Source organism: Gadus chalcogrammus, chromosome 13 (assembly GCF_026213295.1).
Source record: "Gadus chalcogrammus isolate NIFS_2021 chromosome 13, NIFS_Gcha_1.0, whole genome shotgun sequence".
Taxonomy (NCBI): domain Eukaryota; kingdom Metazoa; phylum Chordata; class Actinopteri; order Gadiformes; family Gadidae; genus Gadus; species Gadus chalcogrammus.
In genome coordinates this window covers 20,445,259-20,461,383 of record NC_079424.1, presented here as the reverse complement: position 1 = coordinate 20,461,383, position 16,125 = coordinate 20,445,259, and the positions used below count along the sequence as shown (strand labels likewise).

Below are 16,125 nucleotides of genomic sequence, written 5' to 3'. Positions count from 1 at the left end.
CAGTGTTTGGCATTCAAAGGCCAACATAAACATTTCTTATGGATCACTGTTGTTACACAATAGAGGGAGAATGACCGTGAACGTGCCTTGAAAGTGCCCCTGCATCTACCCCCTACCTTGATCCCTGGAGATGCCCGGTTTGTACCAGTACTTGGAGCTGTCTTGGACAAACTTTGCGTTGACCTTTGTGTCTGCTTCCTCTCTACCGCCGGACTGAGCGGACCCTCGTCGTCCCAGGGCGGGGGGCTCGGCCACGGAGGGGGAGAAGGTGACGTGATGCTGGCCGCCGGACGACGACGACGACGACGACGAGGTGTTGGAGCAGGAGGTGGAGGAGGAGGCGAGGGAGGCGGAGGAAGGTGCCGACTCCGCCCTGAGCAGCGAGCTGTGGCCGTTGAGCGCCAGCGGGGAGGAGGAGAAGCGCTTCTTCTCGGGCAGCGGGGGCTGGGGGGCGGGGATGGTGACGGCGGTGTACCCCGTGTAGGGCACGTGGGGCACGTTGAGCAGCGGGTAGTAGTACGACGCCAGGGGGAAGGTGGGGGTGCTGTAGCCCTCGGGCACCGGCGACGGGGGTTTGGACGGCTCGGACGGGCTGTCCCGGCCGGGGGACGGTCTCGGGGGGCCGGCCTGGGGGGAGGACCCCCTGGCCGGGGAGCCTTGGGGAGACTGTGCAGACGCCGGCGTGGAGCTTCCGCTGGACGCGTCTCTGCTGGCCGTGTCGGACCCCTGGGCGTCGCCAGGGAGGGCGGAGCCATTGAGCTGCACTTGGACCTTGGTCACCGACTGAATGGTTACAGTGGTTTGAGAGGACGTGTCTGATTGGCCGGATTCCTTTGCACTTCCTGTTTCTTTCCCGATCTTGGCCGTTAACCCCAGACTCTGTGAATGCTTGCTCACGTTTTCTGACAGGTCAGTGGATGAGCAGGGGGGTTGCTTTGGGGCTGCTTGTGGTGGTTGGAACACAGTGTTGTCGGTGTTTGCGTTGGACTCCAGAGAGGGCGAGGACGTAGCTCCGTGGCTCGGCTTCTGGACCCCCTGGGGAGTGTTCTGGGGGGTCCCGCTGTCAACACATTCCTCTGTGATCCTGGAAGGAAGGGGAAACATCAAGGCTAGGGCAGGCAGTTTGGAGAAACCAGCCAGTATGTACTTTCAATTCTCCCTTCCGCCCTCCTTTCTAAGCCACCCCTGACTAGCTCGCTAGCTTTAGCATTGGTCTGCCTAGCCTTCTGGAAGAATCCCGTCATGCATGGCGAGTGCACGGGCAGAGTTCAGGCAGGCAGACAGGTAGGTAGGTAGACAGGTAGGCCACAGATACCAGACAAAAATATATATTTATTGTCAGACCATTTAATTTATTTACTTCTGTCAGGATGTAAAGAGAATGTCAACAAATATGAACTGAAATGCTCCTACCCTAGCTTTAACAAGGTTTAAATTATATTTAGAAAGAGCTGTGATCTATATCTATGTCTGTCTGTAAGGCCACTCACCTGACTTCAGCTTGTGTCGGGGGGCTGCATATGAGCGTATAGTCCTGGTCCACATCCATTCCAGCAGCACTGTCTGGGTCACTTGAAGGACTCACAGACTTGTTGTCCTTCGCGTCAGCCTGGGCCGTTTGATCTTCGGGGTCAATAAATAGTGAAACACTTAACATTAGAGAAGGTTTGTTGGTTTCATCAAAACACACACAATTTGTCAGACAATCACAATGGACCAGTTGCGGGGACAACAAGCTCACCTGTGTGGTGGGTATTCTCTGACGGGCCCCTGGCTCTGGAAGGGCTCTCCGCTGCCTGACTCCTCCCAGGAGAGGCTCCCGGCATCGGGCTGGTGGGAGCCAGCGGTGAGGAGGATCCAGACTGGTACCCCGAAGCATAGCCCCTGCTCTCATGGCTCTCTGCTGGGGAGGACTGATAAGGGATGCAGGCACAGGCGAGATGGGCTGGCGGCGGGGTACGGTACCCCTGGTGGAGCACCAGGACAGACCCTGCTTGGTCCGGGCTCTGAGGCTGCTCTAGTGAAGAATGGCACACGCGATACGGCTGCACGGCTGTCTTGTGCTGCCAGAACTCTGCAGCCTCTCTCTTGGCCTCCCAGTGGCGGTCGGCCCACACCGGGGGTCCCTCCCTCGCCTGCTGCATCTCCACCTCCCGGCCCCAGTGCAGGCCCCCCGATTTGTCCGAGTGCAGCGGATGGAACAGCCGGACCGACGCCGACTGGTGCTCCCTCCGTCCGGCGCAGTCCCTGCAGCCGCAGCCAGAGGGCGCCGCCGGCGGTTGGAAGAACAGCTCTCTGTAGGGGCTAGTGGGCAGGGAGGGTGGCCCGTGGCCGGGGCAGTGGACCAGGTGACACCCCTCCGGGGAGCACTCCCGGCTGGAGGCGGGCAGGCTGTAGCTGTGGGGGTGGGGGTGGGCCAGCTCCGGGGTGGAGTGGGGGAAGCACGCCCGGTGGACGCAGAGCATGGGGGCGGGCGGACACTCCCAGGGCAGCTCCGGCAGCGGGTGCCCGCTGTGGCGGTGGTACAGCTCCAGGTGCGGGGCGTGGCGCGGGTTGGGGGAGAGGGGTTTGGACGGGAGGGCGGGCAGCGTGCGGCTCTTGGGGTTGTTCTTGGGGGCGGCGGCGGCAGCGCGGTGTTGCTCGTTGCTGGCGAGGCACGGCTCTCTTGCCCTCTCCCAGCCCCCCTCCCCCGGCCTCCCCGCCCCGGGACTGCAGCACGGACGCCCCCCCCGCCTGAAGCCCTCCAGCCCCCCCGAGGGCTCGGCGTCGTCCAGGATGGCCGTCTCCCTGTCCCGCTCTTTGCCCCTCCCGGCTCTGTCCTCCCCCTCCGCGGCCCTCCTCTCCCCCCCGTCCCCGTGCGGGCCCGTCGGGGGGCTGGGGGACGGCTCCTCCGGCCGGTCAGCGGAGGGCGAGGCCGAGTGGCGGCCCGGGTCGGAGCTGAAGGAGGCGGGAGGCTGCGGAGCGGCGGCCTGCGTCGGGGGCCCCACCGTGGGGCTCAGAGACAGGCGTACGGCCCCGGTCGACCCCGGGCCCCGCCGCTTCCTCACCTGGGCGTACAGACTGCCGTCCAAAGGGCCCCGTGTGTGAGGGATCTCTGGCATGGGGGAGGATATTCCAGTCAGATACATGTGCAGCATACGTCACACATAATTGAATATAATTCTCATTAGCTCCCATAACCTGTCTGTCTGTGTGTCCATGTATTTGTGGTCAAGTGTTTGTGTGTGTTTCTTGAAGTCACATTGGGTGACACACTAGCCAGTCTTTGAGAGATATAAAATCCCATTTAGGTTTTTTCTTCAAGCGTTTTATGTCTTTACGAGAAAAAACATTCCCATTGCTGGGTGAGTTCAACTTTTTATTAAAGTAATTGGGAATTTCAATGAACTTTGCATCGTTAGTTGTAAATAAATCTTTGCATGCATTAGAGTGACCTTTTCTTTAATGCAGGGGCATGGTGGGGATCCCTCTCACTATCTCTCTATTTCTCCCCCACTATCTCTCTAGATCTCTCTCAGTATCAATATATATCTCTCTCACTATCGCTCTGTTTGACTCTATGGAAGGGTTACCCCTTCCCCTTACCCCTTCAAAACAAGGGGGAGGGGTAAGGGGTAGAAATGGGATTGGGCCTATATCTCTCTATACCTCTCTCACTATGTCTCTATACGGCTCTCTCTTTCCTATCGTCCCTATGTCCTTCTATGTCTCTCTATCTCTATATTTCTCTCTCTTTGTGTATGTTTGTTGGTGTATATACGTTGTCTTACTCTCCAGGCTGTCTTGGTGGTGTAGGTTGAAGTTCTCATAGGAGTCCCATCTCACCACCGGGTCAGACGTGTTGTAGTCTACTGTGATGGAGGGCTCATTCTTCTGATATTCGCGCCCTAGCCAAACACATTGCAGTTATTTTGATGTGAAGCACACTGTTTAATGAATCAATAAAACACACTCCCTGAAGCAATCGTTTCACAGAATTCACACACTCAAATTTGAATAGAGGAATTGTACAATCATTTGTGACTGAGGATTAAAAGCTGTTGTTTATTGTTTTCCCGAACATCAACTGTTAAACTAATAACTTTTTTCAGTTCAGACAAACGAATGCAAACATTATGGTTTAGTTTTTTGCCTAATTTTGCCCTTGGGCTGTGGGGCTTCTGACGCATGCAGAGGAAATACTGTGAAATGAGTTCAAGAACGAGAGGTAGTCACCTTTTATTTTATCTGGACTGCTGGAGAAGATGAACTCCACCGAGTTATCGGGAGGGAATCTGTCATCTGCAGGGAGGCACGCAGAATAAACCACATCATAAATACTGTGAATACCCATTTCTGTAGTAAGTAATCATTTCAATCTATACAACAAAAACAATAAAGAAATATATTCAGCAAAAGTAATACACGTGTAATAGTACTAGTTGCGTGTGTGAATGTGTGTGCGTGTGTGTGTGTGTGTGTGTGTGTGTGTGTGTGTGTGTGTGTGTGTGCGTGTGCGTGTATGTGTGTGTCTACGCATATTCATTTGTGCAGTGTAGCGCAGCGGACGCAGTTCAATTTTCTATCATTTCTTTCGTAGGGTTTCAGCGTCGCTGCATTACGCCCATGCATTGTCACGCAGCACTTAGGACACAGTCCAATTGTCACGAGAGCTTGGCCTACTGAGCACAGCTGTTTCTGACACTGTCATTCCTTATCTGATTCAAGTGTGTGTGTGTGTGTGTGTGTGTGTGTGTGTGTGTGTGTGTGTGTGTGTGTGTGTGTGTGTGTGTGTGTGTGTGTGTGTGTGTGTGTGTGTGTGTGTGTGTGTGTGTGTGCGCGTGCGTGCGTGCGTGTGTGTGTGTGTGTGTTACATCAAGTGCACTAGAAACGAGAATCTTATATTCGGGAGAGTAGTACACAGAGTTGTGGCCTTTCATCATTTGCTGGGGAACAAGTTGTGTTTGCCCATAGGATCCTATTCATTTACTTCAATAGTCTACATTGTGATGTTAACATTGGAATACGATCATGACTGTTTACACACTTGCATGGGTGTTCATAGTGTAAATTCACACATGAATTTGAATTTAAGGTTAAAACACACTAGATAAAGAGACTTCTAAATTCCGAAGTTTTTCGTCCATGAGGCAGGAATATCTGGGACAGCCTGTGTAGGCCGCCTGTTGGGCGTCTCCTGGCCCCATCGCTCTGGCCCCCCGAGCCCACCAGGGAGTTTACCTGAGCAGGCGGAGTCCAGCTCAGTCTTGCCGAACCACAGCTGGGCTCCGTGGACCGTGCAGGTGTGGAACTGAACCCTGAAGACGACCTCTCTCTGGGCGCCGCGAGGCCATCGGTGGTAACACTTGACCTGGGACGACAGGGCAGGCGGGCGGCAGGCATGGAGGGATGAATGGAGGTTGGAAGATTAAGACATTGGTCAGAGGTACAGATACACAACGGCTTCCTTTGCATGGATTTCAAATATAGACGTCTGTGTTTTACATCATGTTTTGGGATCAGGAGGCCGAATTGATGTGATGTATAGTACTAGTGCTGGTGTATAGTAGTCACTGTGTGTGCACCCAGGGCCGTAGCACCAAATTCTGGGCCCTGTATACAAGAGGTACTGATGGAACGAATTCCCCCTACCAGCCCCTGCACAGAATTGTTGACCGGGGTGGAAGTACAGTTGTTGACCGGTGGGGGAGAACAATTGTTGACACGGGGGGAAGCAATTGTTGACGGGGGGGGGCAAAAAGTTAATATTGGCAAAACCGGTTGTAATTTTTTATTTTGATGCAGCAGGGGGTGTTGTCGCTGCTAATTGTAACTAATAAAGTAACTTGTAATTTAACTTAGTTACTTTTAAAATCAAGTAATCAGTGAAGTAACTAAGTTACTATTTTAAGGAGCAACTAGTAATCAGTAATCTGATTACTTTTTCAAGGTAACTGTGGTGTGTGGCAACACTGGTGCCGACATTCACAAAGGCAGCCATGGATCATCGGCAAGAAATCCCTTAATATCTTAAACGCAAAAAAACAACTACCTGCTAAGTAGTTTGTCAAATTGTCTGTTCAGCCTTCAAAACGAGAGCTGGTAAATTGTGAAAAATGCATTCAACTGTAATCAGAAAACGCGGTTATATGCTATAGACCCTATAGTATCTTTGGTATAAAGGCTGGGACGAATTTTAAATTATAAATATGTACAATGCATAACGTTAGCTCTCTGGCTCATAGCTGACCGGCTAGAATGACGAGAATACCTCCCGTTGCCAAGTCGTCTCTAAGGTCCTTCCTATTTAGTGGAGGAGTGAACAGCGTTTCTGTTGCATAAGAACCTTACGGGAGGGTTATGATTGTTCCAGATATTAGTCAAACCCTGAACGCATGAACATATAAATGAATTGTTTGAATTTATTTTCTTTGGCAAGTGACCATGGTAAAAGCGGGATAATGCCCTTCGAGGTGTCCAACATTAGTTCCTTCAGTTAATTCTTGTTTATTTGAATGGAAAAAAATGTTAACGGTCCAAATGTTAGAAAACGGCTTTGACCCTCGAGAGCGAATAATCGAATAATCGAATATTCTGACCCCTCCCTAACATCAACAATAGCAGCAAAGGGAAGTCTAGGTAAATAATAAAAATAGGTACTAATAATATTTGACAATATCCTATGCTTCAATTAAACGTAATGTTCCAGCCAGTCTTTAGCCTCCGTGTGACGCAACTTCACTTGACCGTGAAGCGTTGTACTGGCCACCTGATGGACGGCTGCATAATGGTGTGTGTAGTGAACAAGCAGTGTGTCATGATGTGCGTCGTGTGCTAAACAGTACAGAAGGGTCTGTCTCTCACCATGATGTCCCCTTTCAACAACAAAGCGGGTTCCATGGTCACACACAGCTTCCTGGCTCTGGAGTTGTGGGGGTCACTGAAAAACACACACACACACAAAGTTAAACACACACACACAAACATACACGCGTAGACACACACACACACACACACACACATACACACACACACACACACAAGCACACACACACAGGTACACACTGACACTAACACACACTCAAGCATACACAAACACACACACACACACACACACACACACACACACACACACACACACACGCGCACACACACATACACATACACACACACACACACACACGCATACACACACACACACACAAACAAAATGTTCGACAGGAGAGACCACTTGAAGGACATTAAACCAGTCAGGGCACTCTTCTATTTTGAAAACTACAGGTAAACACAAGCTTGTATTAGAGTAATGGTTAGCCCTAATCCAAACACTGACAGAGTAAGCTATAAACACGCCTGAGACAAACGCCCAGAGGGGTAGAAGAGAGCCAAACAACTCAACTAGTAGAAGAAGGTGACTTACTAGACGCCGGAGGTGTAAACCAGCTGGAGAGACTGATATATCTTCAGGAAGGGATAGTAACCTACAAAGAGACAGAAAGAGAATCAGAAAGTGGAAGGACACATATTAGAAGCCAGTCAATGTTACTTGTGTATTCCTTCAACCAACTTAAGAGCCTCACAGACCCACAGTATACAATGGCCCCTAACCCTCAGCCATCTACATGTTTAGGAGTAGCAAACATAATGTTGGCAACAAATAAAAACAAAAACATTTAAGACAGAGAAATAGGAAAGTATGAGATATGTACTGTTTGAAAAAACAACAATCATGTCTGTTGGCTAGTTGGTGGACCTGAAATATTAAAAGAGCATTCAAACTCGTAAATGCTGGACAGTTGCTGTTAGATAACAGTGCTATCCACGCCTAAGTACATAGACAGAAACGTTTGGTTGGACTCAATATATTTGATGCATCGTGACCGTATCATAACCGTATCATAACCGCATCACAAGCTGCCGTGGAGGGCGCTATACTGACTGGTAGGAGCTGTGTGAGACTGACCTCCCTCTGCCTGGAAGTTTGGCAGCGATGGAATGAGGATCTGCTGTAGGAACAGAGGACTGCTGTTCATCTTGATGGAGCCGGACAACAGACCCCCAAAGTAGAAGATGTACCTGAACAGGAGGGGACGGACGGGAAGGATATCGATTTTTATTTTGTGTTGTAGATCTCTGAAAACTGTCTATATCGGCCTCTAGAAAAGCATCGTATGAATGTAATTACTATTGTTATTCTACATTTGAGCAATGAACTTTGAACTACAAAGTTGCACCAAACAACACCTTTAACATCAAAGGAGTTGAGAGTTGTAAAGAGCAGAAAAACGTCCCTCCCTCTCTCCGCCCCTCCTCCCTCCGTTTCTCTGCCATCGAGAATTGTTGCACTTCACACACCTGTGATTGACAGGCAAGGTAGATTCCACGAAACCAATCATGAAAAATAAAAATCTCTTGTTGGTTTGAAATGATTTGGGAACGGTCTTAAATCTAAATCATCTCAAACAGGTAGGCACAGTCAACTCAAACCAGATATATTTCCACCGCGTATTTCATTCATTAATAGTGGACGGATTGCTAAACCAATTCTTACAAATAAGACTCAAATAATAGCCCTCAAATCGTACATAAAGCACCTTAAACATGAAAACGAAATGTATGTGACTCGACTGAAGGGATCACATTGATTTTCTTTCTGAGTGCAGAGTGAGAGTGAGGAGAGAGACGCATAGTGGGGTATATAAGTGGGTTGCACCTGTTCTGAGAGGGCTGTAGAGAGGAGGAAACTTTATCTTCACAGAACTTCCTCATGGCCAGGGTTGTGAGTGCCTGGTCAGCCCTGTGAACAGTTATCACTGCGTTAAGACCCCACATACTGAAGCTCTGTCGGCGCTGACCTTTGCAGACCACACAGTTCCCCTTCTTTCATTGGCTGAGGTGTGTGAACCGTTGAACAATAGTGCTCCTTGTGTCATATGCATTGTTTTATTTGCTTAACGTCATACTTTGAAATGCTTACACACCGTTGTGAAAAAAACAGACCTAAGGCTGGAATGGTAAGTGTTTTTAAATGACATTCATTTTAACATTTTCTTTTCCTTCATTTTTTGCTGACATTTAGCAACTCTGCAAATAAAATCCTGAGATCGGCACAAAAATGCACTAAAGAAATTGAATGGGTTACGACAGCCCACAAGCTATTCATTATTAAATAATCGGGGGCCAGGAGAATTCCATTATGTTCCTGGTATAACGAGTGTAGAGAGGGATAGAGGGCACTTTACCCTGCAGTTATCTTGCTATAGTGCATGTAGGCGGCCACAATGACGCCAGTCTTTCCTTTGTTACCCTGTTAAACAAAACCACAAAGACCATTGTGATGCTGACCACTTCCAACACAGATGATTGAGATGTAAGAGATCTATAAATACGACACACAATACAATGCATAAACAGTTATAACTAATGGAGGGATGACTGAATAACTGGATATCAATAGATCATGTGAATGAACAATTAAAGTCAACTCTACGATGGAAGTCTTCCGATCACTTTCTATTTCCCACAGTCCCAGTACGCCGGACCCTGCTACACTCAACACTGACCTTGCAGTGCAGGACCACCACGTTCTGGGGGTCAGAGATCAACCAGGTGTCCATGGCCTTGCACACAGCGCAGATCCTGTCCAGTGGCGGGGCGTGGTGGTCGGGCCAGCCGTAGTCCTGTACCTGCCACGGGACCGAGACAGAGCAATGGGAGGCTTTAGGGGCTTCCTGAGTTGACCTCTTAGTTGACCTCTTCTCACACACAACATCACTTTTAGAAAGATGAAGCCTACTTTTACATTTTTTCTTCAATTGAGTTTTTATTTTAGTTTTTTTCATGTGTAAAACCTTGGTTAGGCAAAGTTAAGGCAATCATAAGCGCCTTGCATAATTGAAGTTTGCAAAAAGCAGCTCTGCCATGGCGTATTTGAAGAATCCTCGTTTGTTGCGAAGCTGCTCTTTGTGACGACCCCTTATGCCTCGTTTCCACATGGGTACATTCTCGTATGCGATCCAACCGTCTCCGACCGAAAGTCCATTCATTCCTATGTGATTCTCCGTAATGACAGTTTTTCCTCCGAGGCTCCTCCCCTCCGTAAAATTTCTGTCCGGTATGTCCGTAATATACGTTCAAAAAATTTAACTTTCGCCGTCGTTTTACAGAGATACCGTATGAAAGTTTTTATGTTTTTCACAAAACATGTAAGTACCTGGCAGGCCAAACTCCTCGCCGATCTCTTTCCAAGCCTGGTTGGTTTTGTTTTTATCTTTGTATAGGTCGATCCTCATGTTCCAAAGTACCGGTCTCCTAAAAACGGCCATTATCATACACTCCCCCATCTTTTGTCCGTAAATAAATTCATGTCCGTACGTAAAACACTAGCGACTCCTTCCGTAAATTTACGGAAGCACGGATACGAAAAACATATGTATGTGGAAACGAGGCGTTAGTGAGGCCACGTGAAACGAAGCGTTCAGCTCCGCTACCCAGCTAGCCTGTAGAACCAAGATGGCCACCAGGGGGATAAGGCCCATACTCGAATCAAAGCATGAACCTGTAAGATGATAAGGCAGTCAGATCGCTATAATGCAGTCTGTGTGTTTCCAATGGATGAGTGGATGAATTATCCAAATTCAATACTGTTGCTTGCTTTAGCTGTTAGGTGTTTATCATGATATTACATTTTTGTTCAATTTGTTGTATTTTCACCCACATGCTATGTGTGAACCACCATTTGTGTACCTTTGGGTTAAGGCTGGCGATGTCGTGTCTCTTCTCTGACAAATTCAGGAGCTGAAATAAATACAGACACCATCATTAGTAAGTGTGAATGTTATACGGTCATAATACAGATACACCAACACAGTGTCTTGATACTAGTACCTGATAACGGCCTCACGGACTGGAACAGTTAGAAAATGGAATTCAAACCACAGTGAAAGACGCAGATGTGAAAATAAAAAGTATGAATAAAACATGGCTTAAACACATCCTATGCATAATTTAGTTGTGTTTGAATTCCCATATTTGCTGAGCGGTAGGAAGCTGCCCCCTGCTCGGTGAGTGCATACCCGTCCATGAACAGGAATTCGAAGAAAAGATGCGGGATAACTCTATTTGTGCACTTTTATTTATATTACATGCTGTTTAACTGCATTTCTAAATGCATTTGAGATTTAAGGGGGAATGCTACTATAAGTAGAGCAATGTTAAGGGGACCACAGACACCCTTTTATTTAGCTTGTAGAGGGTATATTAAGTGCCATATTTGTAGTATTTCGTAATGAAAAAAAAATAGACCTATGTTAGTCATTTGCTCATATGCTCTCTTTACCCCTTAAATTTCCGTTAAACATGTGAAAACAGTAATCCAGTAATAACTAATTTAATGATATGATATTTCATTCATTTAGCTTTCGATGTGCTACTTTGACAAGTGGCTAATGCCAGCCACCAAGCTAATGCAGTGGTTCCCACCAATATACTTTACTTGGGGTATTTATAATTGTTTTATCTGTATGAGAGAACGACGCCATTCGCGATCAACTGGGTCTCCCATGCATTGACCATTTATTTATTAATTAAATTAAAATCTTCTTTCATTGTAGAGCTGCAAGGAAAAACATTAATTTGCTCTCTCGCTCTCTCAATCGCCAACAGACTGTCCGCAGACCGACTGTATAAAGCCCCTTCTCTCAGTGCACACGCTGCAACAAAACATGAACCCTGAATCTTAAAAGATTTAGGGGTCTAAATCTGAGTCAGTATCATACTGGTGTCCTCGTTTTGTCTTTGCTTTTATCGGGTGAGAAAAAGTATCCACAAATGTACACATTTGTGAATACTGTTTATCTGTACCACATAGTCTGGGTACATTACACCCACACTAGAACTCCACTGTCCACGCAGTTCATTACCTGCGTTCTACTGTGGCAGAGCCATCAGGGACTTTGAAAGTAAAGCGTCTGCGGTTTAATTGCATTTTAGTTAGGCTATTGTTCAGTGAAGGATACTTGGTAATTTGCCAATCGTGTAAACACATTGACCATCCTTGCCAGGTATACAAAAACACACTGTACTGATCGAGTCTTTAGTTCCCAGTCTCATCGCCCTAATTCAGAGCCTGAATATCTATTGTGAATAAGAACACTAATACATGAACTCGTCTGTGAACATAATTACTGCCAGGGTCACGTCAGATAGATTCACCGCATTGCTGTCGAAGACAACCACTACCATGATCCCACTCCCACATTACCTAACAACGTCATCAAGCAATGTCTTTTGTCGTGATTGAGTGAACCCCTAGCGGCAGAAATAACATATCCTACTTTTAAAGTGTAAATTAACTCCCTGAATAAACAACCCGGTATCTCTCCGTCTTGACATCGAGGTGCCTGAGTAAAGGCACTTGAGTGCGGGGCAGACTAGAACATTCACACACTGGTGGGCAGAGAGGCTCAGTCTCAGATAAAACATATCTAAATGACGGTCTTCATTTAATAATAGTGCCGAAAATTACTTTTGATGAATATGTTGAAGCTCATGTATGACACATTACCCCTAAAATAAATTCACTGCTGTCATGGAAAACCCATCTGGTGTTGACTTTTCCTTATTTTAATATCTGTGCTGTGTTATCTCGCCACTTGTGTATTTGATTTTGCATTTGCATCACTCCTAGACGCAATGTGTAACCCACTGTAACCCCCTTAAATACAACGACATTGCTCAAAACGTAACAGCACTTTTGTCAAATGGCGAGCACACTGTTCCATCAGTCCATCAATCCATTGGACACGTTGGTGTTTCCTGTTTGCTCACCAGAAACTTGTCCTGGTGTTTGGATTTCAGCATGGCCGCCACTTCCTGCAGGTTTCCACGGTAACGCTGCTCCTCCAGGTCGGGCAGGAAGAAGACGGATATGATCCTCTCGGTGATGTAGGTGAGGTCGAAGTCATAGTGGCGCTCCATCACCTGCTCCATCACCAGCTCCACACTCTTGCTCCTGGACAATCAACACGTCGTGACTTCTCCTAATTATCGGTTACTAATTACTAATTGTCATTTAGTAGACACTTTTAGTGTCAGTTTTATCTTTTATCTTTTGCTAGATATACATCATCAATGAGCAGGTAGGAGTTAGTCGAGGATGCCTACTGGTTACATGTCGATGTGCTGCAGACATAAGGGCTTCAAACCCCAAAGCTTCTGGCTGGGTCTCAGATAAACACCCTATCTATGAGCATGCCCCCATTTGGCAGACAGACACTTTATGCAAAGCAACTTACACTTCATCAATTTTATTAAGGAGCATGTACAGCCCGGGGCTCATGGGTGCCTATCTGTTAGGCTGTTGTCATTGGGCGTTGTAACCCAGGCGCTTTCTACTGGGATTCAAACACACTACCAACTACACTATCCTATACCCCTTCTTGTTGTTATGTTATAGATTAGTTTAGTAGCATTTAGCAGTAGTCATTTGACATGTATGGACATTCTGTGTGTTGTTTTCATAATGTCCCTGATGCTTGGTTGAGTGTGGCACTACCTGGGTAAGGAGCCCCTCTTCTTTTGAAATGTAGAGGTAATGGAGCCCTTCTGAAAGACAGCACACAGGGGAGACGGACAGAGGGACAGGGAGCGTTACCACGGCAACAATAAACACTAAAAGTACAACCGAATAGAAAAAAAACAGATTTATTTCAAAACAAACTCACCAGGTCAGACGCAGAGTGACAGTTGCCGGTCAACTAGGGAAAGAGAGAGAGAGCACATTTAGCTTTGGTTTATAAGAACACCAGTAACCCAACATGTAGACACACTAACCCCACAGACACTAAGCGACTGGGACATTGTATGCCAAGTCATGTGTTTGTTTGGATGCTGCTGGGTCCCCTCCAGCTGGAGGGATGAGGGGATGGAGGGATAGTGCGGGAAGGAAGAGTGCAGATGGAGAGGGCAGGAAGTCTCTCTCTGTCTCCCTCTTGCTCTCTTTGTGTTGTCTGGGGCAGCTGGTTTGCAGAGGTCGCTGTCAGCCGAGATTTAAACGCTCCACATGAAGTGCACAAATGCCAGACTGCGTGTGTGTACTCCGGCCATGACGCACACACACAGACACGCACGGATGTAAGAACGCCCACACACATGCACACGCGGAGGCACACACACATGGATACACACACACACACGCACGCACACTAACACAAATGCGCACAGAGGGATAAAGGTAAGTACAAAGACACACACAATCAGTCACACAACAACATATTTCCATTGACTCAATCTAAATCAATCTATTTTAAGTCGCTATCCATGGCCAAAAATAGGTAGCACAGTGGTGATGGAACCAATGGCCACTGATAAAAGCCCTTTCTTTTGCAGCCTTAGGATATAAAGCAGTTCTCAAATGAGACCCAATGGTTGTTGCACTTTATTGTGAAGAGAAAAGAGGGAATTGTTGCTCCTAAAGACTCAACATGTGGCTCACAGCGTCTCCCTGAGTTGGTCTTCTAAAACCGGCCAAACCAGACACAGACACAGACACAGACACAGACACACACACACACACACACACACACACACACACACACACACACACACACACACACACACACACACACACACACACACACACACACACACACACACATACATACAAAGACACACACACACACTCTGAAATATATATTACACATCGGAGGAAGGAGGTCAATCCAACAACCACTGCTTTCACCCAACAACACATCCTAATGATGTGAGACAATAGGACTCTATGCACCTCACTAATAGCATGGCTCCAGTAGTTCAAGCAAAAGTCTTTCATTGTCAGTAGTGTAGCAATAGTATAGAAACAGTCATAGTGTAGTGATCATAGACCAGACCGGTGGGTCGACACAAGCAGTCTTTTGTCAGAGGTAAATTGCATGCCCATTTCAGACCTCCTCCACTGGTTTGGAAAGACCTGTGAAATGAAAACAACAGAAGTGAGCCAGTAAACCTCTTCAGTAAACAGACATTGGAATCAGGTTTAGAAGCCGAGGCACACGGCTTCCCTGGCCTCCACACCCTCTCTCTCTCTCTAACCTCACTCCTCAACCTTTGACCCTTCTACTGCGCAGTGACAGAGGCTTGACAGATAGCTGCACCGCCCTCTGGGTGGGTTTTCGGGGATGGGGGGCTAATGATGACAGGTGGCTGTCAAAAGGTTCAAGAGTCAAGCCACTGAAGCAAACGTAATGCCCCGGCATCACGACCCAAACAACCTCAACGAATACCTCAGCCATTTTCCTTATTTTAACAACCTTCTTGAAAGCATTCCACATTTACAATGTAATGCATGGATCTTTTTATTGTCCAAGACTAAGTGGTCATGGCTGGCATGTTTCGGACGTTGGCCAATGAGGGATGCTTACACACCAGTAGCATCTTCTTCTGGTTAACGAGTAATGAAAGAAGATGACAGAGAGGGACAGAGGGCAGGGTACAGAAACACACTGAAGATTGAATCTGACCGGCGTCACAGGCATCACACAGACGTTTCCTGACGCACGGACACGCATGACAACCGCACGTGTTCACACACACAGACATACACACACACATGGGCGCTCGCACGCATGCACACACACACAGATAGGATACGTACAGTATGTTACAGTACATCGGCACGCTGCCGGCATACGCAAAACACTGAAACAGACATGTCTCTTGCTTTACAGAGAGGAGAACAATGGAATACAATCAAATATAAAGATTGAGTTCTGCTCACCCACAGTTTAATAGTACCTAGAGCAACCAGCTTTGTGTACTGTAATACTCTGCGGGTGAGCAAAACTCCTTGTTAGGCCATTCGACCGCAGTCTGAGGTCCCAGGGCCTGTCTGCAGAGACAGACAGGGCCTGGGCGACATCACATGTACTAAAACACAGGAAATAGCCGGGAACTAGGCAGTGGGAGCCCTCGGGAAGGAAAGAGCAGCTAATTGGCTTAATGAAAAGTCTTAAGTCGATAACTTTGGACCTTTGGGAAGAAAGGATAAGTCCTGGGGCGCTATGTAGACGTGACACACACACAGCCTTAACCCCCAAAGGTCAGGAACACTGGTGTTTACTGTATGTGGAGGACGAGAGTCATTGCCAG

The 16,125-nt window shown here is 47.4% G+C and overlaps 1 protein-coding gene across 5 annotated transcripts in view; it reads right to left on the bottom strand.

Moving 5' to 3' along the window:
• Positions 1-16,125, bottom strand: part of LOC130401900 (tensin-1-like) — a 37,912-nt gene that overhangs the window by 6,598 nt on the left and 15,189 nt on the right. For all 5 annotated transcript variants that reach the window (XM_056605922.1, XM_056605923.1, XM_056605925.1 and 2 more), the window contains exons 2-17: positions 13,704-13,736; positions 13,535-13,584; positions 12,808-12,991; positions 10,726-10,776; positions 9,543-9,665; positions 9,222-9,286; positions 8,693-8,776; positions 7,943-8,055; positions 7,400-7,460; positions 6,844-6,919; positions 5,221-5,350; positions 4,216-4,281; positions 3,771-3,887; positions 1,742-3,094; positions 1,491-1,623; positions 117-1,084 (exon numbers count right to left, since the gene is read on the bottom strand). In XM_056605922.1, the coding sequence (XP_056461897.1) occupies positions 117-1,084; positions 1,491-1,623; positions 1,742-3,094; positions 3,771-3,887; positions 4,216-4,281; positions 5,221-5,350; positions 6,844-6,919; positions 7,400-7,460; positions 7,943-8,055; positions 8,693-8,776; positions 9,222-9,286; positions 9,543-9,665; positions 10,726-10,776; positions 12,808-12,991; positions 13,535-13,584; positions 13,704-13,736 (3,607 nt within the window). The remainder of the gene's footprint in view (positions 1-116; positions 1,085-1,490; positions 1,624-1,741; positions 3,095-3,770; positions 3,888-4,215; positions 4,282-5,220; positions 5,351-6,843; positions 6,920-7,399; positions 7,461-7,942; positions 8,056-8,692; positions 8,777-9,221; positions 9,287-9,542; positions 9,666-10,725; positions 10,777-12,807; positions 12,992-13,534; positions 13,585-13,703; positions 13,737-16,125) is intronic.